Source organism: Aptenodytes patagonicus, chromosome 3 (genome assembly GCF_965638725.1).
Source record: "Aptenodytes patagonicus chromosome 3, bAptPat1.pri.cur, whole genome shotgun sequence".
NCBI lineage: Eukaryota > Metazoa > Chordata > Aves > Sphenisciformes > Spheniscidae > Aptenodytes > Aptenodytes patagonicus.
This window is the reverse complement of record NC_134951.1, coordinates 43,428,137-43,455,403: the sequence shown is the minus strand read 5'-3', so window position 1 is coordinate 43,455,403 and position 27,267 is coordinate 43,428,137. Positions and strand designations below refer to the sequence as shown.

Below are 27,267 nucleotides of genomic sequence, written 5' to 3'. Positions count from 1 at the left end.
CGGCTCAGAGACTGTAACAGCTGGTACTCCCAGTGATCCCAGGGAAATGCCATCGGCCTCTGTTGACTTAAATACCTCCAATTTATCTAAATATTCCTTAACATGCCCTTCCCTGATCTGCACTGTGCTGATATCTGCTTACAAGTCAAGTTTTCTTTGAAGACTGGGGCAGACATGAAACCTTTCAGCACGTTTTGCATTGCCCCATTAGTTGCTCCCCTTCCCTTCATCCATTTCTCTTTTTCACGTAGCTGATGCCCAGCACCGTGCCTGCCTCCTCCTCAGCTGGCAGGACGGACCTCAGCCACGCTCCTTCTGCTCCCTCTGACCCTTCCTTTCAACCTGTATAACACAAAACTCAACAAACACACACCCACTGGATGCAATTTCTGCCACATAGGGGCACTTTCATTTTTGCAACATCAGGTACAGTGTCAAGACCTCAGGTGGCATGACATTTCTGTGAATAATTAATATGTACAGGTTTGTTTCATTTTTTTTCTTTTGCCAGTGTTTATGTCCAGGCAAAGAACAAAGGAAGTGCAAAATTTAAAGGGTGTATATATGTCTCCTGCCTCTGTGTATTTTGCATTCTGAGATTGATCTATATTCAAATAATACTGGGTTAAAATGGGGTTCTCACTGAATTTTCTGTATCACTCAAAAATAAGATAGTAAAACAGCTCCGAATCCCACTGTTTCTCAGACTTTGTGATGTGAACATCGAAAATAGCGCTCTTTCCCCATTTCTTTTCATAGATTTAACCACCTATAATAGCAATGGGTCACCTTTCTTCACCACCTTTAAACCTAAGGACACATGACCCAACATAATTACAAGCAAAGAAGGGCTTGCCAAATGCCAAGATAAAATACATTTTGTGATTAATTTTCCTCAGTTTTTAGTGGCTTGTTTACAGCTCACAACTTTGTAACTCTCCCCATTTGAGTACAAATTAGTGGATTTTTGTCCTACATTATCCTTGGGAATTAGTATGCTACGCAGTGGATCATGTCTCCTGCAGTGCATGACACTGGGTAAGAGCAGAGCTTCCTCCCGTTGCAAGTTTGCTCTCTCCTCTCTCAGGTGCTGGGTGTTTTTTCTCCCTGTTTAGGCTACCTCCCGCAAAGCACTTCTCTGGGCTCTGGACTACCTCTCAGTCTTCACCCAGACCTGCTGCACCACCTGTCCACCAGCATCTCCTGCTTACTGAGAAGGTCTTCCCAATTCATTTGCAAGTCAAAGGCACTGCCCCCAAGCCTCTTTCCTTCCTTTGGGACACAGTCTGGGAGGTTCTTTAGCCCAGCGAGGCTCATGCATCTACAGGGGCCGGGCAGGATCTCTGTCCTGCACCACTCTGCGGTGAGGGGACACCCCTACTCATGGTACAGACACTCACAGTCCGGAGTGTCCGTACCCCAGGAGTCATCCCACACAATGATGAGGCACTGTTTGAGCCTGATGTTTCCTCTCTGCTCCTTCTGACTTCTTCCCCTTTGGCCTTAGCCAGCGTTTCCCCTCCCTCCCCATCTCTGCCTATCCAGCCTCTTTTCTCCTCAGTCTCACCTAATGCATAGGCTCTGTTGCAGATCCAAGCTCTCTTTGCCTCTGCCCCACTTTTTCTCTGCAGAAACCTTCTATATGTTTGTGCATACAAACCCCGGCCCCTTCCTGCCTCTCCCACATTCCCTGACCCAGCACACCCCGCCTGGTTTCTGCCTTTAACATGGTGCTGATGTGGTATGAACCCAAGTCACTAACTAGTCATAAAACAGAGGGAGAAACAAAAGCTCGTCAAATATTTAGGCATAGGTCTTTAATAAGACCTTTACACTTCTCACAGCTTTTTAGTAGTACCAATACAACTTTACTATTCCTGTGTCCTCCCCTCCAAAACTTTGTCCCCTGCAGGGAGCTGGGCTGCCTCCGCTGCTCTTTCCTGGTCCTTCTGCCTCAGGCAGCATTTCGTCAGGGCCTTGCCCAGCCATAATTTTACAGGCAGACGGAGGATAACACAGCTCCTGCCATTCTCCTGCCCAGCATGGCATGAAGGCTGTGCAGCATAGAGGGTGCAGGATGGGAGCATCGCACGAGCTTCCCACCAGTGTCCACCCAGGGACGGGGAGCCCAGAGCCGAGTGCCATGGCATGGCTGGCAGGGATGAGGGAGTTTTCATCACTTTCTTTACTTCCCAATTAAAAGTCCTGCTGAAAACTGGCTCAGCAAGCTTCACACTCTCCCTTGCCTTGCATTAGTGGTAGGAGAAGCTGTGGATTGGCTGCACCGCAGCACAGCTTGAGCTGCAGAGCTTGTATCTGACAAAATTAAACACGTGGTGGTTTCAGAGGGTAGGCAGGATAGAGTCCACAGTGTCTGCACCGGGGAAGGGGTGGAGGCATCACCCAGGCATGAGATAGGCAGAGAGGAAACGGGCACCCCGGGTGTCTCTGCCCCAGCCGCCGGCTGCCAGGTTTCCCGGGGTGGCAGGCACCTCCGCTCAGGGGAGGAGGTTTGGGGTCAGTTACAGCCACAGCCCCCAGCCAAAATGTTGCTGATGATGCAAGTAACTGAAGGGATAGAGATTATGCCACAGCCACATCTCAACCATATTTCCTGAGACAGGATCTGTTCTGACATCTCTTCTCTGATCTGCCATCCTCTTTGCAGACCTAAGAATACCGTAAGGGATGGAGAGAACAGACTGTCCCAGAATTTTGTGAAATCTGATAATAGTAACATTAGTGTTAGCCCAGTCTGCCAAACCCACCAGCACCGTTCCTTGAGGATGTCACCCCTTGGACCCAGGAAAGACCGTGTGAATCTGGCTCCATTACTTCAGCAACTTACTTTCACTTTTCTCTTGAGGAAAATACATTGGGTCTTGCTTTTTCCTGAAGAACTGAAACTGTATCTTGATTTCACTCCTCAAGGAAGAAATGTTCTCAGATCCTAATGAGATTATTCCAATGAAAGTGTAAAATAGGTCACTGTCTACTACAGGTATATTGCCTCCCGCAGAGAAAAGAGAGTACGATTTATAGGTGGGACCTGTATGCTGCATAAGTAATTACAAACTAAAATGCTAAGATGCGTAGTGACTTCTCTCACATTTGTTGTGGTTGCTTCCAAAAGCTCTTATTTCAAAGATGAAGAATACAGTAAGTTTTCTGGTGCACACTGCAAGTGTGGACCTGACACTCCTCTGGCACATGTCCTGTGAAGCTGGGCATTTGGAAACACCTGCTGGAACCTTGAGATGTCATGGTTGGACTGTCTCTTCTGAAAATCAGACATGGTTATTCCTAACCCTGCAACCGTTCTTGCTGTGTTGGAGGGACTATAAGCACCATAGTAAATCTTGGACTTTTAAAAAAAAAGAGTAACTGCTTTTTGCCTTGTGTCTGTAGCGATAGTGATGAAAATCTGGTTTTGCTGAATTTTTTTTTCCCTAGCTATCCTAAGCTTCAGTCGCCTCATTCCCCCCCAGCCCCAGAAAGCCTCAGCCTTTGGTGCAGAGGCATCTCATGATCCCTTGAAGCAGTGGGGGGATCTGGGGGAATAATGATGACTTTGGAGAGGTTCCATCATCCCAGCTGTCATCAGGGGACTGAGAGCCACTCTAGCAATGCACAGGGAGCACTGTGAATAAATGCCACTCTGCTCCAGTTGTTGCTTTTTCATAAAGCGTCTCAGTGAGCTTCATGAGCCATGAAATGCCTTTTGGTAGTGTAACTGTTAGGAGATAAATACTGACATTGGGGGGAAAAAAAAAAAGGTTGTTAATTATTCAGTATATTTTACCTCAGGAGTTATTGGTTAGTTTTAAAGGCAGCCTGTCACCCCAGCGACGGCAGAAGCAATACTGTCACACTGCATGGCAGCGGTGGCAAACAGTTGCTCTGAGCAATCTGTGAGCAATGTCTGGACTGAATCTCCTGAGTGCAGCTGTCTGCCGCAAACGCTCAGGGACAGCAGATGTGCGAGGGTAAGCTGTAGTGGCTTGCCATTGATACACAGCCTGAACAGGAAGGCTAATGGGGTCCCGTGATGGAGCTGCCATTGATCACTGAGCCAGAGGAGCACTCCCCAGGAACCGGACCAGAAAAGCTATTTATTGAGTAGAAAGAAATGGGGCTTCAAATTGCAGTAACTGGGGAATGATTGGCAACAGGTTAAAATGTTTTGCTGCCACAGGAGGAGGCAGGAAAGTAGGGGAGGCTCGGTAACCTCGGAGCTGTGACAAGGGGAATGGGACTGGCAAAAAGAAGTGAAGGAGCTGAAGCAAAGCACAAATGAACACAGTCCCCTGCGGTGGCTGGAGCATGGGGGACATTTTATGCTGGTTTGTGATAAGGAAATAAAGTTTAGTTTAGAGGAAGTGGAGAATCACCTGGAAGAAATAAGAGGAACCACCCGGGGTTGCTGGGTGCAGAGGACAGGGAGGATTCGGCCGTGAATCCTTGATGGCCATGCCTTGAAGGCTCTCTCGAGAGGCAGGATAGGGCCAGGGCCAACATGAAGCATTAGATAAGTTCTACAAAGAGAAATGAAAATTAGGATTTGCAAGACTATGGCCTGCTTCATCCTTGTTTGAATACCAACATTATTCCTGAACAGCCAAGAGTTTACTAGGGCACTTTAAAGTCATGTAAGTAGGTCAGCTTGTCGTCAGAATCTTCTTATCCCCAAAACACATGAAATTACTTCCTGACGGCCAGCGGATGAGAAGCAGGCAGCAGCGAGACGCATCGGGGGCAGCCCAAGGGTGTATTGACAAGGCAGAAGACTCCAGAAAGTGCATTTTGCATTTGCAAATGCATTTTGCTGCATGATCCCCAATGCTTCGCTTCAGGGTGAGTCAGTGATACAGCCCAGTGTGCCCACCCCTAGTCTGGGTGATGAGGAGGTTGTCTGCTTCTCCGTGGCAGCCGAAAGATGAATTTCCCTCCAACGCTATCGGCTTTCAGAGGGTTCCCAGCCCAGGGAAAAACCATCCTGCAAAGCTTGGGGTTCGGCCACCGCTCACCAAAGGGATGATGGTGCTCGAGTGGTGATACTCGTTATTGCAAAAGGAGTTTTGCCTCTGTAAATCTCTACAGAGGGATTTGAAATGCATGTTAATGGGCATAAAGTCTCATTAGTAGAGTTGACTAGGGTTAGTGTTTATTACAGAGAGAAGCTAATTTTTTTAACTTTTAATTAAAGATGAATTAGAGCTATTAAATGTTTAAAATGTTACTTTTGCTCAAGCTAGCACTTACATTGCTAAAAGCAATATTCTTTCCTTTAATGGTAAAGTAAAATAATAACCAAACACCTGAGAGGACCTTTCTTAACAGCCAGCTGGGAGACACTATGAAACCAGAAACAAATATTTCCACAGATTTTTACTTTTTTTTTCCCCCTGGAATACTTTGAAAATATTTTCTTCTCATGAAAATGCCCAACTGCCTCTGGTGAGTAGATGCGATGGCTGTGCTCGCCACTGGCAGAGGCCCCCGGGCAGCCCGCCTTGGCCTGTGCAGTGCGGCCTCTCTCCAGGGCCCTTGACAGTGCTGGCCATGGCTGTGGGAGGAGGGAGGCGAGCCGCCTGCCTGGGTCCTTTGCCAGGCAGTCAAAACCAGTGGCATCCCACCTTAGAAAAATCATCACTCCCTTCTTTTGCCCTGTCCCGGCCGCAAGCCCCCGGCACCCCCACCCTCTGCACCCTCTGCCATGCCCAGCCTGACACCGGCCTTCGATAAAAAGGTAAAAAAAAAAAAGGTAAATCCATTTCACACATGTGACAGAAGGTAATGCTGCAGGGATCCGGTGCTTCCCACCACGCTTCCCTCCCAATATCCTCACCCACTCGCCCGTCACCGCCTGTCTCAGCTCTCCCTTTTCCTGTTGTTTCCGCGCAGCCGGCCGCAGCGGCAGAGACGGGAGGCCCACGGCGAGGCGCACAAGCAAGGCAGGTAGGCGAAACCCTCCGGTGGCTGCTGCTGGCCCAGCCCCGCTGGCTGCACCCCATGGCCGGGCTGAGGCTGTGGCAGGGGAAGGGGACACCACTCGAGCATGCCAGTCATATTTCGGTAGGAGTCATGCCATTAGCAGGATCCAGCGGGCCCCAGAGGAAGCCACGTTGCCTGACACCCTCATGGAGCTGATGGTGTGATACCATGGCCATTTGCCACAGCCCCTTGGGCTTCACGTTGCACTGCTGCACGGTTTGTGTCGCCTGTGCTGTGTGAGCGGGCGCCTTCCCTCCGAGCATCCCTTCTGCAGAGCTGAGCCCCGCTCCGTGGGCTTTCCACCACACCACTCATCCTTCCCTCTGCCACTGCCAGGGAGAAAATGCCTTTCTGAGCACGGTCAAGCCTGCTCACAGATGTTGAAGGTTTTGCCAGTGACCTGCTAGTATTGCTCCCCTGTCTCAGCTGGATATAAACCTTCCCCAATGCACACTCACAATGCCACCGGTCTTTCAGAGGCTGAATTAAATCTAAAGCAGAAGCAGGGGCCACCTTTTAAAATGCCTGAGGGATAATTCATAACTAGAAGAACTCACTGATGGAGGTAGATGACTCGCCACTCTTCGAAGTTATTAAGCTGAGACTGAGCATCTTTCTAAGATACTCCATAGTCCAGATAAAGCTCTGGGTTTGAGAGAGGAGTTGCTGAGAACACTGCTGACCTCTGTTAGGAGATTGTTGTATTGGCTTCTTGTGGTACAACTGCCCACGAGTCTTTGAGAAGTACGGCATGGCTAAGCAGTCTCATTTAGGAGGAGCTTTATCTTAGGAACATATTCCCCATCAAGTTTCTTTGTTGTCCTGTTTTCCTTTAATCTATTTCTGACTTGTCTTGTGTACATTCAGACAAGTGCCTCTCTGAGCATGCTATCTTTTCTCAAACTGAGAACCAGCAAAACCTTTCCTCCCGTTTTTGAACCCTGGCATGCAGCTGGCTCTGAGGGCAGCAAGGCTTCACCTACATGATGGAGCTGCTGCCACCACCATCCCAGCCAAAGGACCGGGGTGCTGAACAGCATTTTGCACCTTGGATGTAGGGGAGGAGCAGAGCATCCTCTGCCCAGCATTTGGTGCAACTCCAACAGCTTCTGGAATGACCCTCCCAGGCTCTCTAATGCTCAGAGACCTCCCAGGTCTTTAATGCCCATTTTTATCCTCATTAGAAATCTGGGGCAGGAGCTAATCATTTTATCCCAAGTTAGGGGATGGCCTGCCTCCTGGCCTGGTTCCCAGCCTGTCTCCATTTTGTTCCTGGGCAACAGCCAGTAGCTTATTTGACATATTGTTTCCCTAATTCCTGGCCCCACGCTCCATCATAACTCAATGTCAGAAATGCCTCCCCCCCGTTTCCATTTCCCCACTTATCCACACACACTATTCCTCCAGCCCACACTTTTGAATGATTGTCTCCAAACTGTGCTATAAGCAGAGATAATTTTACAGAGACAAAAAGTCACCAAACAAATGTTTTCTCAGTGCCAGAATTATCACAGGTGCCTAAGCTGTATGTTGAGTGCAGGAATTATTTTTTAATGGCAAGCTGCCAACCACTGCAAGCAATCGCATGGTTATGATCTAAGGGGTAATGGAGCGAAGCAGGCACATACTTCTCAAAGGCACTGCTCAGGGCTCATAGCTGTGCTTCTCTCTTCCTGGTAGCCCAATCCTAAAACGAAGCCCTGACATCACCAAATCCCCCCTGACGAAGTCAGAGCAGCTGCTGCGAATAGACGACCATGACTTCAGCATGAGACCAGGTTTTGGAGGTATGAAGCATGCACATTTGTCACTGTTCCTGTTTTACACTGTCACTTCTTTATACTGTAACACGTACTCAGGTGAACAAGCAGATTGACAAGCAGAGCCTCCTCTGTCTCTAATTTTTGTTATTTTGTGTTGTGAATTCATGACATGCTCAGGGGGATAGGGGCGCAGTGAAATAGCTTTCTTCCTTGGATGAGCAAATAGCATAGTCAAAGGCATGGAAATGTGATTATAAGCAATATAATATTCCTGGTATTCAGTGACACTTTCTTCTGATAAAAATCTTCAAATACACCTAATGCTTATTCCTGGATGATGGGGAAATTCTAAGATTTTGTCTTACTATGGTGATATGTGTGCATAATCAAATCACATACCATGCTTACTGACCTGGCCATTTCATTTATAACACAAAAGAAAATATTTTGACTGCCGTGTGTTAATGCTTGCTCACAGTTTTGTGGCTGTGTGGTAGAACAACCTAAGCTTTCAGGGAAATGGATGAAGGAGAACACATTTTCTTTCAGCCCATCAGATTAGAGAATGTTGTAATTCATCTACCCTTCCTGGCTGACAGATGGTCATTCAAATCCAAGATACCATTATATACTCTGACGGAAGAAGATTTTATTGCTAAATGCTCAATATACCAAATACCAGCATGTTCAATTAATTTAAAAAGGTTTCAGTTTCATAGCAGTCTGCTAATGTGAGCATCATTTGTCTGGACAGATCTCCTGAACTGTAATTGCCAGAGGTATACGAGGGGCTAGTCAAAGCCTGGAGGAGGAAAAAAAGATCGAAATCCCTATTACGTGGGGTCACAGTCGGACCCTTCCCCTCAGCAGCCCCAGGCTCAGTGGCACATGCCTGTGTCCTGCAACGCATCCCCTCCCATCACCCTGTCTTTTCCACAGCTGAGCACTGAGTGATGTGAAAGCCAAATGCACGGAGTAGCTCTCAGGGGTGTTATTAGCCTGAGAGGGGAGCAGCAGTGAGGGCAAAATTCGGAGTAACTCTCCCACATTCCCTTAGCTGCGCCGCCACTGCTCTCCATGTGAATGGATGCTCTGCCGATGCCCTGTACCCGAGCGCTAGAGCTAAAAGCAATTAAAATTGCTTTTAAATTTTGAAGGGACGTGTGTAGGATGACACAATAAAAAGGGAAAGTCAGTAATAGGTCAGTCTCATTGCTGATTTTGGTTCTTATTGGGAAGTTTTTGTTATGAATTCCAATCACTTCTACTTTCAATTGGTTTACTGTTGTTTTTATTTCAGACTGAGCATCTATTTTTATCTCTAAGATACAAAAACCAGAGGATTACTTTGTCTCACGAGGTTTATACTTTGTCAACTTTTAATTTTTTTCCTCCAGGCCCTGCAATTCCTGTTGGGGTGGATGTTCAAGTTGAAAGTCTGGACAGCATTTCTGAGGTGGACATGGTAAGAGTCACAGAAGGGCTAAGGTCAGATGGGACCTCTGGAAACCATCTAGCGCAAACCCCCACTGAGAGCAGGGTCGGGTAGAGCAGGCTGCCCGGGGCCGTGTCGGTGGGATTTGAATACCTCCAAGGACGGAGACTCCACAGCCTCCATGAAGCAGATTCGGGTTTGATCTGAATCTGCCGACAATTACTTCTATTGACCTCATGCTAACATTTAATCTCCCTTGAAGCAGAAGGAAGAAATCTACCATTTTCTTTTCTCTAGGACAAAATGATACAACACTGCCAAAACTGCTCCAAATGCATTTGGGTTTTCACATTTTCTTAAGAAGTGATAGCATGTTTAAAAGCTCTGAGGAGACCAATTAATGCCCTAGTTTTACGGCACTTTGATACGCTGCAGACATGGTCTCGCTTTGGCTATGCTCTGAGGTGGTCAGGGGCCCCTAGCTCTCAACCAGAAGCCAGTAGCATCCTGACAGCAACACTGGTTCAGACTGGTAAGTCCTGCTCTCGACAGGGCAGCCAGAATGAGCTCAGAGGTGAGAAGTTGTGCTGGGGACCAGAGTAAGGCTCTGTTGGTCCTTCCTGAATCTTCACGCTGATGCTGAAGTAGGATTTCAGGGCATGCAGGACTGATGCTGGTGCTCTGCACAGACTAAATTCCTTACTGAGTCTCTGTCCTTTGTTTCCTACCATACAATTAGTAATGTGAAAACAGACAGTTTTCAAATGATCTTGAAGTGGTATGGATTTTGGTCTTGATGATTTTTGCTGGAGGGGCTTTTTTCATCACAAAACACTGCCGAAAGTAAGGTATGATTTCTGCAGGGGATTTTCCATGGGAAGATTTTACATGCATACGTGACTTGTTACAACAGCCCATGCAGGAGTGCGGGGGCACAGAAGGGGAACAGGAGGTGGGCATCCATGTACATTGAAAGACCTACACCAATTTTATTCACCCTTTCAAAACCCAGAGCTTTTCAGACCTACCCTGTTAGAGCATCCCTAGTCCCCAGGCAGCTCAGCTTTTGCTTTGGAGAGAAAAAAAAATCACACCCCAACACAGAACATTTTTCAAAATGTTTTGCTGTTACAACGAATGTATCAACCAGCCCTGAAGCTTTCACAGGAAGCCCCAACTTCTATGTGCTCCTAATTAACAACGGCCACAGGACTGGCCTGTGCCCGACCTCCTTCCATGGGTAAGCTAGGAGCATGGTTATGTGGCAGCACAGCTGGCATTCGGCAGCTGCCCCAGTTGCACACTGCCACTGCAAGTGCATGCAGAGGCCGTGTGCTCCGTGGCCCGTTGGGCTGCTCTCACCGCCGCAATTTCAGCTTTTGAGTGGGCTGGGATATCTACAGTCAAATGACGACTCGCAGGGCGCAGCAGGGTTGCAAAGCCAGGATGCATCAGGGTGCACGTTCTCCCCAGCACCGGGGAGCCCTCCAGCTGTCCCCCCTGTCTCTGGTGCTCTTGGCACCCTGACCGCCAGCTGTGGGTACTTGGCTTTTGCCTCTCCCGGGGTGGTCCTAGACCTTCTGGTTGAGGAGAAAGTTTGTGAAGGTGGCCAGGGAGCCCCTGAAAGGCTTCAGGACTTGAAGGCAAAGGAAAAGATCTTAACTTCCAGGATTAATAAAAACCCTGCCACTCATTTTTTAAGCAAGCACGATGATTTTGAGGGACTTCCCCTGGTTTTTTAATATTGCCCCTTCCCCTTGTGTAACATCGTGTTGCAACACCCAGCAACACAGGAAAAACATTGTAGGGCCTTGGGTAAAAAAAAACATTCAGGGTCAGTTTTGGCTGGTTGCAAAATAATGATGGAGAAGACTTTATATTGTCAGAATCAATTCTTTTTAACTCATGCAGCTTTAAAGAAAAAGGCCATGGTGTTTTGCAAGACGATTGCTTGCTTTTTAAATGAAGAGATGTCAGTGACAGAGATCTTCACTCTGTCCTAAATTTAAGCTTGATGAGTTAGATACAGCAGTCTTTCCTTTTCTCCTACTTTCTGACTATTTCCAAGAAAGTGGTAAAATAATAGAGAATGCTATAAAACGTCGTTAGGATGTCACAAATCAGATTCTTCTTGTCCAGTTGATTTAAAAATGTATAAATATCTATTATGGGCCACTGACCCTGTGTCCAGGTCCAGCTGTTTTATCTGGAGGAAAGATGGGAAGAAGGAAAAACCAGATTATTACCCAGAATTGGAAATTCATTTGCAAAGATAATGAGAAACTAATAGTGTCTCTGAGAAATGGACCAGAAGAAGAGGGAGATATTATATGGTTGTTGCTTGGGGGGATTTTCAGATGATGCGTTATAAAATATTGTGATTCCAGTTTAATAGCCCAAACCTAGTGTTAATAAATAATTTCTAAAGGAAATCAATACTTGATTTTTCCACAGCAACCATAAATGTAACTTTATGCAAAAAAGTGAGGCATTGACTTATCTCTGAAGAACAAACGTCTGTCAATTTATTAATGTTTAAAGGACACATTAACACATAGGAGTCAATGTAAAAGGTTTCCCAGAACTATCTTCTTTAAATTTGAATACAGGGAAAAGGTGATAAAAAATGCTATAGAATAGATCAAACGAAAAAGAAGAAATTACATGGTCAGTGGCTTTGGGAGCTTCAGCTGGATGCGGTATAAAGCATTTCCAAGAATTATATTGGCCTTTGTTGTAATAATAGCATAGGCTGCAACTAACAAATCACTTCTACTGAAAAAAGACTGCAGAAACCCCCATATTTCAAAATGCTTGGAAAGTGTTATGGAGAAAAAAATCCAAATGTCAAATAATTTCAAAAAACCACTCCAAACCCACCTGACTTCCTCTACTCCAGACACCAGGGCAGACTGCTCAGTGTCAGACACTTCCCTGAGTTTATGGGCAATATATTATGTTACACTGGACGATAGCATGCTTATAAACACTTGTGTGTGAGCTTATCTTCAGATACGTGAAGGGTTCCTTTGAAATAAGGAAAAAGGCAAACTCAAGCATACATGCCTCTGGGGTCAGACTCCAAATACAACAGACCTCAAAGAGAATGAGCATGCCTCAGATCTAAGAGTACAATATGTGGGGAGAAAGAGCAAAACCAACCCCATTTCAGTCAAATACTGAGTCAAAAACATTTCAGTGGCTGTGCTGGAGGAAGAGCTCCCACTGCAGCACGCTCCTCCGGCTTCCCAGGGGAAGGTAGTTGCTGGAGCAGCGCAGAGGGCAGTGTGGGCAACAAACGCTTCTTCACTGTTGGCTCCAGAAATGCAGCATCATAGGGTTGGGGGATTAAGCAGCAGCACTCTCCACCTACTGCTGCCTTGGCATGTCTGCCTTTTGGTCCCTGGAGGGGGTCACAGACACCAAAACACAATGTTTGCATTTCAGAGGTGGATTCGCCACCTGGATGGGCTCTGATTTCTGAACCCAGTTAGTCTGGCCTGAGAAATAAACAAGCTGCAGAAGGTCATGTCCCCTGCAGCTCAGGGAGAGGATGTACCTTCAGGAACGGTGCTTTACAGCTTGCGGTTTGTCCCAGAGAGGAGAAGTCACTGCTTTGCCGATAAGGTGTTAAGTTGTGACAGAAGCCTGTTCGTTGCAGGACTTCACCATGACGCTTTATCTGAGGCACTACTGGAAAGACGAGAGGCTGTCCTTCCCCAGCACCAACAACCAAAGTATGACCTTCGATGGCAGGCTGGTGAAGAAGATCTGGGTCCCTGACATGTTCTTCGTCCACTCCAAGCGTTCCTTCATCCATGACACCACCACAGACAACGTCATGCTGCGGGTCCAGCCAGATGGGAAGGTACTTTATAGCCTCAGGTAAAGCTGCATTTTGTCAATGTGAGCTATCAGTGGAGTGAGAGAGAAAGTGGTTTAATTGATTCCTGTATTGTGTTTTTGCATGACTACATACTAAAAAAAAACATAAAAAAGAATGAATGTGCTGACTATGCACCGACATCTGAGTCCCTCTGCAAGTTCATTAAGTGCCTGTCGCAGGAAGCCAATTTCTATGCCAACATTGCTGGTTCCACCAGTGTCCCTTCACCTTGTGTGCGTGGTTAGCCCCTGCTGTTGGGAAGCTGCGGCCAGACGTGGCAGTCCCTTGGAGCAGTTCACCGGGGGCCAGCGGGCTGCGATCCCCATGGGGCACTGCTGAAGAAGCAAAGCACTATCTAAGGAAGAGGGCAATGTCTAGTAATAAACAGAAGTCCAGAGCAGCTACAGTTATTCACTTCACTATACAATAAAGTCTCCGGGCCTAACAAAATGTGCAATTTCTATTTGTAAGGTAATTATGAAGAAGTATAAATTATACTGAGCACAACTTTAGCTTTATGATAAGCAACCAGGCAGACTAAGCATCCTTCAGCACATGAAGCAACAAGCTTCAGAGCAAGGGTACATAGCTCCTGGTGACTCACATGTACGCCTAGAGCAACCCAAACACTTGACTTCGACTCTGTGCTTTTTGTGCACTATCTATTTCATGTGAAATGCGTGAAAGCTCCTTGAAGGAGGCGTGGGAACAAGTGAGAATTTTGTTCTCTAGTTTGAGGGGTGATGCTAACCCTGGCTTTCTCCCTTACTTTCCAACTGGTGGATCAGCTTTGAGAGGAAGATATTTCCTGCTCCAGAGTAACACAAGTGTGTGTGTGGGTGTCAGAAGCAAGGAGGTGATTAAAAAACAATACAAGATCCCACAGACTGCTCTCAAGGCTTCCTCTGACATCTCCCTCCTCAACACAAACTCTTCATGGGAAACAGGCCAGACAGGCTCAGCCTGTGAAACTTCGGGGGGTCTTAGGTGTCAATGAGAAACTGAGACCCTCAGTCCAACCCACATGGTGACCCTATTGGGAATGCACAGCAGCAGACACCAGGTGCCTGGGGAAGTCCGTAACTGCAAGCAGAGGCACCCCTGAGCTGTTGGTGTTGGGGAGCTGCGAAGTGTGAGGCAAGGGGTGGGGCGGTGGGCTCAAGGTTGCTGCTTACAGCTTAGATGCCTACTTTCCTTGAATATTGCTGATCATACATCTGAAGATTATTAAAACGGGGGAGGGGAGTTTCTTTCTAATTGTTGCTTTCGTGCTTGGAGATGCTAAGTGAGGGCATCTGTCAGTCTCCAAAAGAAACTAAAATCAGTGCTTTTTTTTTTTCTTGGCTGCAGCTCCATCCAGTTAGAAAACAAGTATTGCCAAATGACCCATAAAAACCTATTAGAGAGGAAATTGCTGTACAATATTCTGATGCAAGAATGTCGACATCACCTCCACAGAAATGAAATAGCAAAATAAGTGATAAATAAACAAAGCATCAGATGACAGATAATGTATTCTGAAGGACAAAAAAGAAGGAAAATCTGACTGATAGGAGGTCGGTAGCAGCAAGATGCATAGATTTAACTTTAACTAGTGATAAGGTTGCAGAACACGTTGCTTGGGAAGACTGTGGAGGTCTTTAAGGGCATGTTGGACAGTGACCTTAGGAGTGGCAGAGGTAGAGCTGAGCCTGCCATGAGGTGTTTTATGATTTTATGAAAGGAAGGCAAGCAAAGCAATTCTTTATTGCCTGTGGGGTATCAGTTTGACAAGAATTTTCTTGTTCTCTGATATTTTTATCTTACTGTTCATTGGAATTCACAGCCTGAACAGTGTCTACCTTCTCATTATTAAAGCTTTTTCTTCACTCAGCATATTAGACAAGGTTCAGGTGTTCCTTAGGCCTTCATGAAGTTTGCTTAGGTCCTTACTACAATAAAAAAAGGACAATAAAATGACATAAAGTTCAGCTATAGCATGCATGCCTATATACTCTTTCATTTAGCTGCATGATACCAATCATCTGCGTTGCAAGCATTTATGGTTGTCTAAAGAAGATGGGAACGGAAGAATATCAAACTACTCAGATCCTGCCATGCCCAGTCTTGTGCGTAAACAATTGTCCTGCACAAAATGGAGGTGAACGTCTTGAATAGCAAATTGACAGAGTTTTACTATTTTATTCAGTGGTGACTGCAGGTTGGAGTGCTTTATGAATGCTGGGGAAGTATGAATGCCGATCTCCCCGTAAGAGCAAACGAGTCATTAGTGCCTGCCTGCCTTTGCTGAATGCCTTTGCCTGTAGATTATATTTTTTCCTCAGTGTCTGCCTTTTTAAGGTTCTTTGCTAGACTTTGTCTTGTCTTGGAAACCACTGTAGACCTCACTGGCACCTAAACAACAAATCTGAGCCAAGCACTTTCACTCAGGGACTAAATCCAGATAGAAAAGCAACACCAGTGGGAACCCACACATGCAGAAGGACTACTAACATACGGGACTGCATCTTGGTTTTATCATTATGTGACAGACGTCTGTCTACCATTAGCCCTGCTATAATTCATTAATTCTTTCCCCAATATGATTTATACTTCTATTTTCATTTACCTCCCTAGAGTTCAAGCCAGTTGAGTCAAGATTTATGGATGCTTCCAGTGCAAGCACAAAATTATGCTATCAAAAATGAGATAATCAAACTATAGCAAGACCAGAGCTTTTGATTGATGGGGCAGAGCATTTCAGTGCTCTCTTGCATACCAGCTCCAGTCCTAACTCGAGGCACTGCCTGTGCCCTCTGGTGGCTGATAGCCAGGTGTGATCACCAGGTTCTCATTGAGCAGCTGGAAATTCGCAGTGTGTGGAGAAAACTACTTGCACCCCTCATGGCATCATCCGTTGAAAGCACAGATCTCTGCAGAGAGATTTTTGCTCGTAGAAGAAGTGGCCTCTTTGCCCTTTCCCATTGTCTTCTCCAATATTTTTGTCATCCAGTAGCAATTTGTAATGGCCTAACTTTCTAGTTGTCTTTTCTAACACTGGTTTGCAGAGAAGAAGAAATGGCTTTAACTGAAGTGGAATGGCTTTAGCTGAATGGAAGGTATTTATTTTCAGTGGACTGTAACTGGCCAGATAGTTACTTAATAAAAAACCAAACTCACAGCTTTACTATTTTTCAGTCACATAAGATGACAAGTTTTTAATTGAGTGGTTTTTGTTGTTCCTAGAGTTACAGTAACGGCAATGTGCAACATGGATTTTAGTCGCTTTCCCCTGGACACACAGACGTGTTCCCTGGAGATTGAAAGCTGTAAGTAAAGTGGAGGTGTAAGGGAGCCTAGGGCTGCACCCCATGGGCACCCAAACTGTATTTAATTATATCAATAATTATACCAATAATTAAACTTCTGCTACATTCATGGGAGCTCTAACCAAAGTCATCAGACTTCAACACTAAGAAAAAATCCCTGCCCATATTTTTTCACTAGAATTAGATGGTGTTTGCAACAATGCAGTGTTTTTAAACACCAGCTGTGAGCACTGTCTTGCCAGTGTCCCCAAAAGCCAGCCAGGCTGCCCCGCTGCCACCCCATCCCCGGAGGACCTGGGCCACTTGCCTGCAGGTCAGCAGTCTCCAGCAGCACCCGCTTGCTCAGGTGCCCTCAAACACATAAATAAATGGCCCTATGCCCTTCATGTGCATCATCTGCTCATCCGTGGTGTAGAAACCATGATGGGGCAGTGATATTAATCACCTTCCTCTTACGTTTCTTACACCTGTTTGAGATAAACCCAGCTTATACCCACATGTAGCTCCTTTGTCCCAAATATGATGCACATACAAATTGGCTAGATTTCATACAGTGGCGTTTTAAACTTTTAGCTTTTTAGGAGGTTTTGCCTTCTCCTTCTTAAGCTTGCAATAAGAAATTATAATCTTAATTCTGTTTTAATACATTTATGTGTGATTTTTTTTTTTCTCCCTGCCTGGGAAGAACTGCTACTAAACCCATCTGAAAGTATCAACATTACTGTATTTCCACACGTATTAAAAAACCAAGACCTGTAATGTTCATGTGTGCATCACAGGCTGAAAGTTTACCCAAGTGTTTTTCCTCCTGCATGCCTCAGACCATTGGCAGATTGTTCCTCCTGTTACCCCAAGCAGGCTCTTTCCTCTAAGTCTCCTTTCCTTTGCTTCTGATTTTAGGACGTTTATAAGGGACAGTTTTTCAAGTTCTGTTGCAGTGGGTTACCTGACACACAGGTTATGTGTGTGAAATTATGATTAGAGAAATAAAAGGGTTTACAAAATGCACCAGGCATCAGGACTGAGGGCTGTGGCAATGAGCTAGTCCACTCCTTGCCACAATCATACCCACCATTGTCATGGCTCTCAGCTGGGCAGTGGCATTTGGCCTTTTCAACCAGGACATCACAGGTAGCCTGGAAGGTGTGTGGGCACACGCTGGGCTGTGGGTGCAATAGCAGCTGGCTCAGTGCATTGCACTGAGGTTTGCTCTGCTCCCCCAGATGCCTACACTGAAGACGACCTCATGCTCTACTGGAAGAATGGGAATGATTCCCTAAAAACAGATGAGAGGATATCGCTGTCCCAGTTCCTCATCCAGGAGTTTCACACCACCACAAAGCTCGCCTTTTACAGCAGCACAGGTAGGTACCAGAGTGCCTGCCAGAGGGTGGGCTGGGGGAAGAAGGGGTGCAAACCATCCCTCTTGACCTTGGCCATGGCAGATTGTCCATTGGGAGGTCTCCCTGTGGCCCATCAGACCTGGCTCTCTTCCATGTCGAGGCTGCTGTCCCTGACACAGACTTCCACCTTGATGGTTATGTAGTCTGGAAAGGCAATCCCTCTTCAAGATCACACCAAGCCTTAACATGAGTTAAACTCTCTGGGTACACAGGTTATATTATCTGCTCTGGAAGATGTGGTCCTGAGAGATGCTTTGACTTTGATAGTTGGTTCAGTAAGGAGTCTTTTCTGTAACTGTAAAGATCTGTGGTCATTAACTGTGTTTTTCTTAAAAGCAAATGAGGCGCTATTCCCCTGATGCAACATCACCTTATATGAAAGTAGTTTGATGCTGGTGTGACTTCTCTTTTTCCTTCTCTCTGTTATACAGGCTGGTACAATCGCCTCTACATAAACTTCACTTTACGCCGACACATCTTCTTCTTCTTGCTCCAAACCTACTTCCCTGCCACCCTCATGGTCATGTTGTCCTGGGTGTCCTTCTGGATCGATCGCCGAGCAGTTCCTGCCAGAGTCCCTTTAGGTAAACACAATCCTGTAGTCAGCAGACCTAAGAGACTATTGCTGCAACTGTGGCCTTGACCATCAAGACAAAATCCCCCGTGCTATGCACTGCCCCTGCATTGCCTTGTGGCATGGAAATCAGCTATGCCACACGTGTCCCCAGTGCAGGGGACTGGCCACGGTACAAACTCTCCTTCTGCCCTGCAGCGCCAAGTGAATTGCCTTCCCTGCTTGCACAAGTGCTAGCCGCACGTGGTGCAAATCAGGGAGCAAACGTCCTGCTCTGCTTTTATTGCTGTTAGCAGTGACACGGCACAGAAAGAGCCAAAGTGTCAGTATCCTTCAGAGACTTCAGTGAGTGAGAAGGTGAAAATCAATATTAGCAGCCCTGAGAAAATTTCAGTTTATTGAGTTTTGTTAGAGGAGGAAGGGCAGCGGAAACACAGTCAGCTAAGCTGCATTGTTCAACTTGTTAGATGAGTTTACAGTGCAGTGTGAGGGATTCAGCTTCCCCTTCTGCAGCATCCTTCAGACAGATGAAGCCATATGCCAGAAGAATCACCATGGGAGCAGAACTATACTATGGACATAAATCTTCTTCTAAAGCAGACGCTTTGCCCTTAGCAAAGCACTGTTTGTATTTTTGCAGACTTTGAGCCCAAGCTTGCTTCTGCTTATTCCAGGCAACACTCCTCAGGATTTTATTTATTGTTAAAATTATATTCCCCAGTGGAGAGGATATATACAGGCATAACAGAGATAGCACGGGGCAGTTATCCATGTCTGTGTTTAGAAACAGCATCCATTGCCTTGAGACATCATTAAAAGGAGCATAAGGGTTTGGGCCATGGCTTTTCGAGAGATGTAGGCACTACCTTTAGCAGTATATTTTAGTGCTTGGATACTCCTGTGAATTCAGTCCTTTGTGCTTATATACATCATTTCAACTTTCAAAGGGATCATTAATGCGACATAATTAGCCCCTGGAATAAGAGGGTCACAGAGAGCCTCCCTCAGAGCTAAGATAACTCTGAACTACAGGGGCTCCTGCCCTTGTTGATGTGCTCATTGTTCTCACCCATGGTGTAACATGGTGCAGCTTTGCCCTGTGGGGCCCCATTAGCCCCTGCTCTTGCTCCAGGGAAGGCACAGACCAGCTTGGGAGCTGGCTGGTGACTTCCCAGGAGCAGACAGAAAACACAGGCTTGGGGAACCTGGTGGAAGCAGCAGCAGCAGCAGCAGACGGGCTTCACTTGTGCCTGTGCTGCAGAGGGGGCGAACTAGAACCTGAGCTACTTGTACACCCCCTCTGGGGAACATCCTGAGCCCGGAGATGGGGCGCAGCCAGTGTGGGGTCAAAGCGCTGCTGCTGGCCGTGGGGTGGGAGGCTGGTAGTGCGGCGGGGAACCAGGCTAGCAACACCCTGAGACCAGAACTAGAGCTGTTCTCACCAACCCCAGTAAGAAGTCAGGGCTGCCTGGACCCTCCTCAGGCAGTGAAACCCACCACTGAAATGTGAAAAACAATACTGCAAGGTAAATGCAAATGTCAGGAAATTGTAATGACAGCTGTATTTGTGATGAAGAGTCTGGGCTGAAAGTGCCTTACGGGCTCTCTGCTGGTGTATTCCCAGGGATAACCACTGTGCTGACCATGTCCACGATCATCACTGGGGTGAACGCCTCCATGCCCCGTGTTTCCTACATCAAAGCAGTAGACATTTACCTGTGGGTCAGTTTTGTGTTCGTCTTCCTCTCGGTGCTGGAATACGCGGCAGTGAATTACCTGACTACGGTGCAAGAGCGGAAGGAGAGGAAACTGCGGGACAAGGTGAGGTTTTCTATCTCTGATGCAGCTTCATGCCCCTGGGAAATGGTGTGGCAAATGTCTGGAAATGTTCAAAAGTTTGCATCTCCAGTGTGCTGCTCTCAGCTGCCTAGGGAGCATGCAGTGCACGCAAAAAGGCACCAGCAGTGAGGCATTCCTGGTTATAAAGATTTGCTACAGACAACCCACACCCAAACTCACTGCTCGCTCTTCAGAGTCTGAGGGCACTCAGTCCCTCCATGTGTAGCCCTCCACTGCCTGTATATGTGGGACAAGGTTTAGGATTTTACCTTTAAATATTTTTTTATGCTGAAGATCCAAGCCTGTGAATAGCACCAGATGGATACTGTGTTTTGGGTTTCATATAGCATGGCAGATTTCCCCCCTTTCTCCAGGCACAGTCTAAACTTACACACAGTGGTCCAAACTTCCCCCTTCTGCCTTCGTTACATCAAATTATAACCTAAGCTCTTCTTTTCAAATGGGGCAAGCCTGATACATTCCTCCTTGTGGATTCCCTCTGCCCTCTTCTCTGATTTTGTCAGCTTTAAGGTACAGGTCCAACCTCTACTTACACCCTGATACATGCTTCAGCCAAATGAGCTTTTTCACAGGCAGCCCCGCTCTCTCCCTGACTGCGTCTTGCAGACATGAAAATGGAGAAGCAAAAAGCTGCTGCCCAGCTCCATCCTCTCGTCCCAGCAGCCTGAATTCCCCAGGCTTGTCCCCTCCTCTGTTTTTGTAAGGAGAAAAGGGATGTCTGTGTATATCTGGACACAACTCAAAACCATCCCGCACTCACCTGTGTCCACAGCTTCCCTGTGCGTGCAGCCTACCTCAGCCTCGGCCCATGATGATGGACGGCAGTTACAACGATGGGGATGTGAACGAACTGGGGCACTACATGTCCGAGAACGGAGATAAACAAGACCGAATGATGGTGCAGCTGGCGCTGGGGTCTGAGAGGGGCTCAGGCAGGAGGAAAAACCTGAGATACGTCAGCATGCGGATCGACACTCATGCCATCGACAAGTACTCCAGGATAATATTCCCTGGTGCATACATTCTATTTAATTTGATATACTGGTCCATTTTTTCATAAACATACGTAACTTCTGTAGTCACAGAGCATTGTGACATTAAATGAAAGTACCGTCTCATAAGCTAACAGAAAGAAAATGGAGAATTGTAATTGGAAGGAAGATTGATTTTTTTTGCAGGATTTTTTTTTTTTTATTAGATGCAACTCATCTGTGGCATAAATAATTGTGCAAGTTTCACATTTCAGCAAAATATAGGATATACAATCTAAAATTTTATACTTATTTAAAGCTGTGCTATGTTCCTTCTTGTGCCTCACAGGCTACTGTAAACCATTTTAACAAGTGACTATAATTGCCAGTTGCTTATATATGGTGCATCCTCCATTTTGTGCCCCTGAGATCCTAATTCTCTAAGTACCTGAGTGCATGCATGCATCTCTCAACTCAGCAGACTTACCACGGTCAATACCAATAAATAAAAAGAATACGCAAATACTTGCATGTTTGCAGGATGAGGTCAGAAATGGTCATTACAAACACAGAATATCCAGTACCAGGAAACACTTTGGCAAGGTTATTGCTGGCTAAAGCTTGCTTACACTGCTGGATGGATGCTGCCCTAGCAGTACTGCACTGACAGGTCCATGTAGGAATACTTTCAGATTTGTGCTTTGTCTTGATCATATTTAAAACAAAGAAATATTTCCAAGCTGTTTTGACTATCTTTTAAAAACGTGGCTTGCAATGTACACTTACTAAGGAATGAACAAAAGCTGGACTTTCTGCGATGCTAACCAAATCCTCTGGGAAACGCAGGAGTTGTCCTGGGAGAGAACACAGGTTTCTCTACAAAACGATCCCGTGAAGACAATTAGGTGTCTACAAAAAGACTAAAACTACTTAGGAGAAGCCACTTCTCTCTGAGATAGTCTGGGTGTTACTGGTCTGTACAGCCTGAGAACCTGTTGCAGCCTGTAACGTCTTGTCCCTGCTAAAGCTACTGGCAATTGCACTCGCTTCCAGGAAAAGCCCAGTCCATCCATTTTTAGTAAAAGCATAGTAGAAAGGTACTCAACAGGTGACAAAGCAGTTGTAAGGACTTTATATCTGAGTTACTAAAGATACCATGCCAAAAACTTTGGTACGAATTAAAAAAGAGCTTCTACCATGAGACAGCAGCTCCATTGCAGACCCAGGTACATCTGCTTTCATGCTGCGTTCGTCCCCCCGGCACCCTGCAGCCCACCGTGCCCTTAGAGCAGACTCAGCACCTTCCAGGGCAGGAGCAAGGAGACACAGCCGGAGCTGGGGGCACTCAGCATTGACTTAAGTCCCAACTCTCCATCACAGTTTCTGCAGAGCAGCCAGCCAGCATAAACACTCCATATGGAAAAGGCAAAATCTGTAATGCAGAAGTAATAAAATATTTCAGGAAAACAAGAATCAGTTGAATGGAATCAGGGACCTTTACAATAACGGGAGCACCAAAGGTGTCTCAGAAAGCGAGGCCGTTCAGCTGGTCTGCCGTGTGTTATCCACCTACATCCACAACGCTAACTGAGGGTTTGGATTAACAGGACTTTAAGTACATGCATGATTTTGCACACAATTACGAAATTCATTATTCCCTGCACAGCAGATGCTGTGTCTTTTACAGGTGTAGCTGCTCTGAGAATCAGACCAAAGCAGTTGTGTCTCCAAAATGAAAGTGACTCTTACATGAAGTCTGCCCTGGACTGACTGATCTGCCACTCTATGCATTAGGCTCGTGACACAGACATCGCAGCTGCTTGAACACTGCTGGTTGTTGCTTTAATTTCCTATGTAAATAAATGTCATGTAAACATACTCGGCATTTCTTACAACTGCTAAAATCATGACCTGCAAAACTACCTACACTCATCTTGCACTTACAGCCTACGCTCCATAGGTAAGGCAATGAAATCACAAAAGCTAAAATCATTAAAAGACACGCCCACCCATAAGATAGTTTTACTACTCATTTCTACTTAGCTTTTTTTTCCACATACACATACTATCTTAGCTTTGTTTTACCAAGTTTCCTTCATATCATATTATTCTACAGTGAGGTTTTTTCAAGAGATTAAAAAATACATTTTTTCTTAAACCATAAACATTTCAGTCAGCTGAAAGTAGAAAGGTCACTCTGGCAAAAGCAGATGAAAGGCTGGCCACCAGGTTTGGCCACCCTACCTTATTCCCATAGCACCTTCCCCCGCAAATAGCTCCAAGATTTCTTGGGCACTACTTGCACAGGAATGTATTTAGATCCTCAGCATTGTAAGAACCCATTTCTTTCTACAAATTTCTTTCAACAATTATAATAGCACGAACAGGAGTGCCAGATCTTATAGTAAGCTCTCCAGCTTCATAAGAAGCCTAATGCTATGTAGTTTGCTGCAGTACTGCACATTCCTTTATAGACTCGTTAGTCTCATACTAGATACATTCTTTGGCATCTGACCAGTATATTAAGGGAGATTTTGAAGATACAAATTGGGAGCTGGACTTTCGAATTCCCTGGCTTTCAGTGGGAGATTGGTTTCTAACTTCCCATGTGATTTTGAAAGTTTCCCTTCCAGCGCGTCCTCCTAAACAGGTTCCCCAACCTCCATGTTTGGATTTACATTGTTAATTTACTTGTGTTTTATTTGGAAAACTCTAGTGCCTTTTCAGTCTTATATAAATGTGTATATAGATGTATTCTATAAGTACATGGTATGTCATATACAGCCAGTGTTTGCTGTCAACAACTGTACTCATTAAACATATTTACATACACAGTTTTTTGGCTTTTAACCTTCCAGTGTGCAGTTTTTGTATCCAGTCATTAACACTCTGCTCCTTTCCATTTCCACAATAAATCAGAGTGATTTATTTGGTTTTGTTCATTTCTAGAAACACTCAAAATCACAATAACACTTCACATTTGTACAGCATTGCATGTTTTCTGCCTTCAAAAGAATGATCTTCATGAGTTTATACATGTACACAAGACCTTTTTGCTCAGGACCCGAGCCAGTCAAATACCGAATGGCCTTAAATCCTGTGACGCTGGTGGGGCTGGAGAGCCCTGGGATTGCACAGGCGGGGCTTTGATAAGAAGCCTGCACGCAAACTCAAAATGACAGAGAAGGTGACACTAAGCTTTCCACCCCAGACTGTGCACATTACAGTCCTCGTTCTTCTTCCTTAGGGTGATACTTCGCAATATAATTCAGACTGATTTCTTGGAGGTTAGCCCAAAGCCCAGCCTGGGACGATGCTGGTTTTAGAAGTTGAAGTGTATTGGCAGGTCTGTGTGGATTATGGATAGACACAAGTTCTGCCTGCGAGCATGTCTAGATTAAGAGCTTTGGAGACCGAAGCCTTTAAGTCTTTAAGGATGCTGATAATTAGTGATAGGGTGAAGCAGCAAGAAGGTAAACTTCAGTCAGAAACAGATAGAATAGTGAGAAGGCATGAAGAAAGATCAATGATCTCTTTTCTTCCCCAGTAAAAGGATATTCTCACAATAATCAAATCATTAGGTATCTCTTTTTCTGCATGTTACATGCCTGAGCAAGCGATTCTCTCAGTACAAAACAGATCCAAATTCCCTGCAAGCCCTGATGAGCAAGTAGAAACCCCTGGGACTCCCCTCTCCTGCACTTGCTCATATGGCAGCATAGTATTTGATGGAGCATTGAAGCTGCAGCAATGAGAAACGCAAAGCAACTGAGACCACCTGTACCACATGTTCCACAACGGGACACAACTAGCTGGGTGGCAGCACAATGCATGAGGGCCGTTCAGACGCTGAAAGAAATCTGTGCAAGCTGAACAAATTGTAGGGTGAAGCATGTTTTGGTCTCCAAGAACTGAGAGTATACGTAAACAGGAAAACTAAGGAAAATCACAATTCCTGGTGAATTTTAAGTACTTACCAAACAGTTGTTATGAAACAAGACGCCAGCACTATAATTCTGATGAATATGTACTACATTTGGGTGCTTTTATCCTTCCATGGGGTCCTGAGAAGCTGAGAAGAGATGAGCCAGTATTACATTTGCCAGTTATCTTTGAGACTAAACAGCTGAGAAGATAACTTTGCATAGGTACTCTACAGCAATCATAAATGATAGCACTGCATAACAGTTTATAGCTTATGGCTGTTAAGGCTATCCACAACTGTGTGGACTTCATTCTTTCCTAGGACTGAGGCATTTGGCTTCTCACCGCTTTTAAATAAGGAAGTTCAGATGCAATTGCGGTTGAGAAAAATCCTTGGTGAGCTTGTCAGATACTTTTGGCTTCCATTAGTGCCTAAAGGAAGCTAAAACAGCAGCAATCTTACCCAACTTTGGCTTAGTAGAGAATTTGGGTAAGAACTCTTAAGAGGGATGCACTTTTGTATCCTTCATAAAACCACAAAAATCTTGCAAAACTGCTACAAAACAGTGGCACAGAGCCACGCTGCAATCTCCTCAGGCTGGGGAATGGAGGTGAGGTGACTGCCCTAATAAAAACAACGTGTGGATGCCAGCAGCAGTCAGCCAGCCAGGCTGGCGGACAAAGGCTCTGTGAAGGGCTGCCACTTTCAGGACCAGGAAATAGTAAACCTGAGGGAAAAACGGGAAATCATGTAGACCAACTTTTTCTTTATTTTAAAATTATTTAATCCCAAGTACTTTGCTCTAAATAGAAATCTGTTTTAAAGAATGCTGTTAGAAAGTTATGAGAAGACCACTTTCAATGAATGCTAGACAGACTTATTTCAACAGCTAATGTGTAATGACTCTTATTCACAGGAACACAGTTTTGCTCTCTGTGGTACAGCGCACTCAGGCAATGGGCACTAAATGGTGACAGAAACATGATTCACAAGAACACACAGCTGCTCCCCATTTACTGTTTGAAGAAAGGCTGCTGGACCCTTCTACACCAGGTAGCTTAGCTCACAGGTTACAAGTTCTCTCCCTCAAATCTTTTCATAAAAAGAAATCCATCACATTTCATGGGGTTTTTATGGTGTTTTGTTTTGGTTTTTTTCAATTTTTTTGAATTTTTGTTTTGAACCAGGCACAACTTTCACTCAAGTTCTATGACATATTAAATAAGGAAACACTGTAGCTTGGTAGGCTGGCAGAGGCTTTAAGTTCTTCACAAAGTCTGGACATAAACACCTCATCCTTCAACAGCTGTGATTTGCTGTCAGCTGTTCAGAAGCTGTAATTGCTGACATGATTATTACCTACATATTTTGATTCATTGCTAAAAGTACTATTCTTGACAAATATTCTAATATTCTTAAATTACAAACAGCTTGGAGAAGACTGCAGTTAGAGTAACTTAAAATACATGCCAGGTATTTTCATACACGTGATTTATGAGCACAAATTACTGAAAATCAAAGTGAGTTTTATTCCCAAGGGAAATAAATTTCATAGAATCATTAAGGTTGGAAAAGACCTCTAAGACCATCGAGTCCAACTGTCAACCCAACACCACCATGCCCACTAAACCATGGCCCTAAGCGCCTCATCTACACATCTTTTAAATACCTCCAGGGATGGGGACTCAACCACTTCCCTGGGCAGCCTGTTCCAATGTTTAACCACTCTTTCAGTAAAGACATTTTTCCTCATGTCCAATCTAAACCTCCCCTGGTGCAACTTGAGGCCATTTCCTCTCGTCCTATCACTTGTTACTTGGGAGAAGAGACCGACACCCACCTCGCTACAACCTCCTTTCAGGTAGTTGTAGAGAGCGATGAGGTCTCCCCTCAGCCTCCTTTTCTCCAGGCTAAACAACCCCAGTTCCCTCAGCCGCTCCTCATAAGACTTGTTCTCCAGACCCCTCACCAGCCTCGTTGCCCTTCTCTGGACACGCTCCAGCACCTCAATGTCCTTCTTGTAGTGAGGGGCCCAAAACTGAACGCAGTATTCGAGGTGCGGCCTCACCAGTGCCGAGTCCAGGGGCACGATCACTTCCCTACTCCTGCTGGCCACACTATTTCTGATACAGGCCAGGATGCCATTGG

At 45.5% G+C, this 27,267-nt stretch overlaps 1 protein-coding gene across 2 annotated transcripts in view; it reads left to right on the top strand.

Moving 5' to 3' along the window:
* LOC143158991 (gamma-aminobutyric acid receptor subunit rho-1) overlaps window positions 1–21,283 on the top strand; it is a 30,211-nt gene extending 8,928 nt beyond the window's left edge. The window contains exons 2-10 of one of the 2 annotated variants that reach the window (XM_076335455.1): window positions 5,905–5,958; window positions 7,675–7,781; window positions 9,155–9,222; window positions 12,854–13,077; window positions 16,304–16,386; window positions 17,610–17,750; window positions 18,221–18,373; window positions 19,988–20,184; window positions 20,996–21,283. In XM_076335455.1, coding sequence (XP_076191570.1) covers window positions 5,905–5,958; window positions 7,675–7,781; window positions 9,155–9,222; window positions 12,854–13,077; window positions 16,304–16,386; window positions 17,610–17,750; window positions 18,221–18,373; window positions 19,988–20,184; window positions 20,996–21,283 — 1,315 coding nt within the window. The remainder of the gene's footprint in view (window positions 1–5,904; window positions 5,959–7,674; window positions 7,782–9,154; window positions 9,223–12,853; window positions 13,078–16,303; window positions 16,387–17,609; window positions 17,751–18,220; window positions 18,374–19,987; window positions 20,185–20,995) is intronic. The other variant, XM_076335456.1, reaches the window with a different exon arrangement.
* Window positions 21,284–27,267: the final 5,984 nt, after the last annotated feature.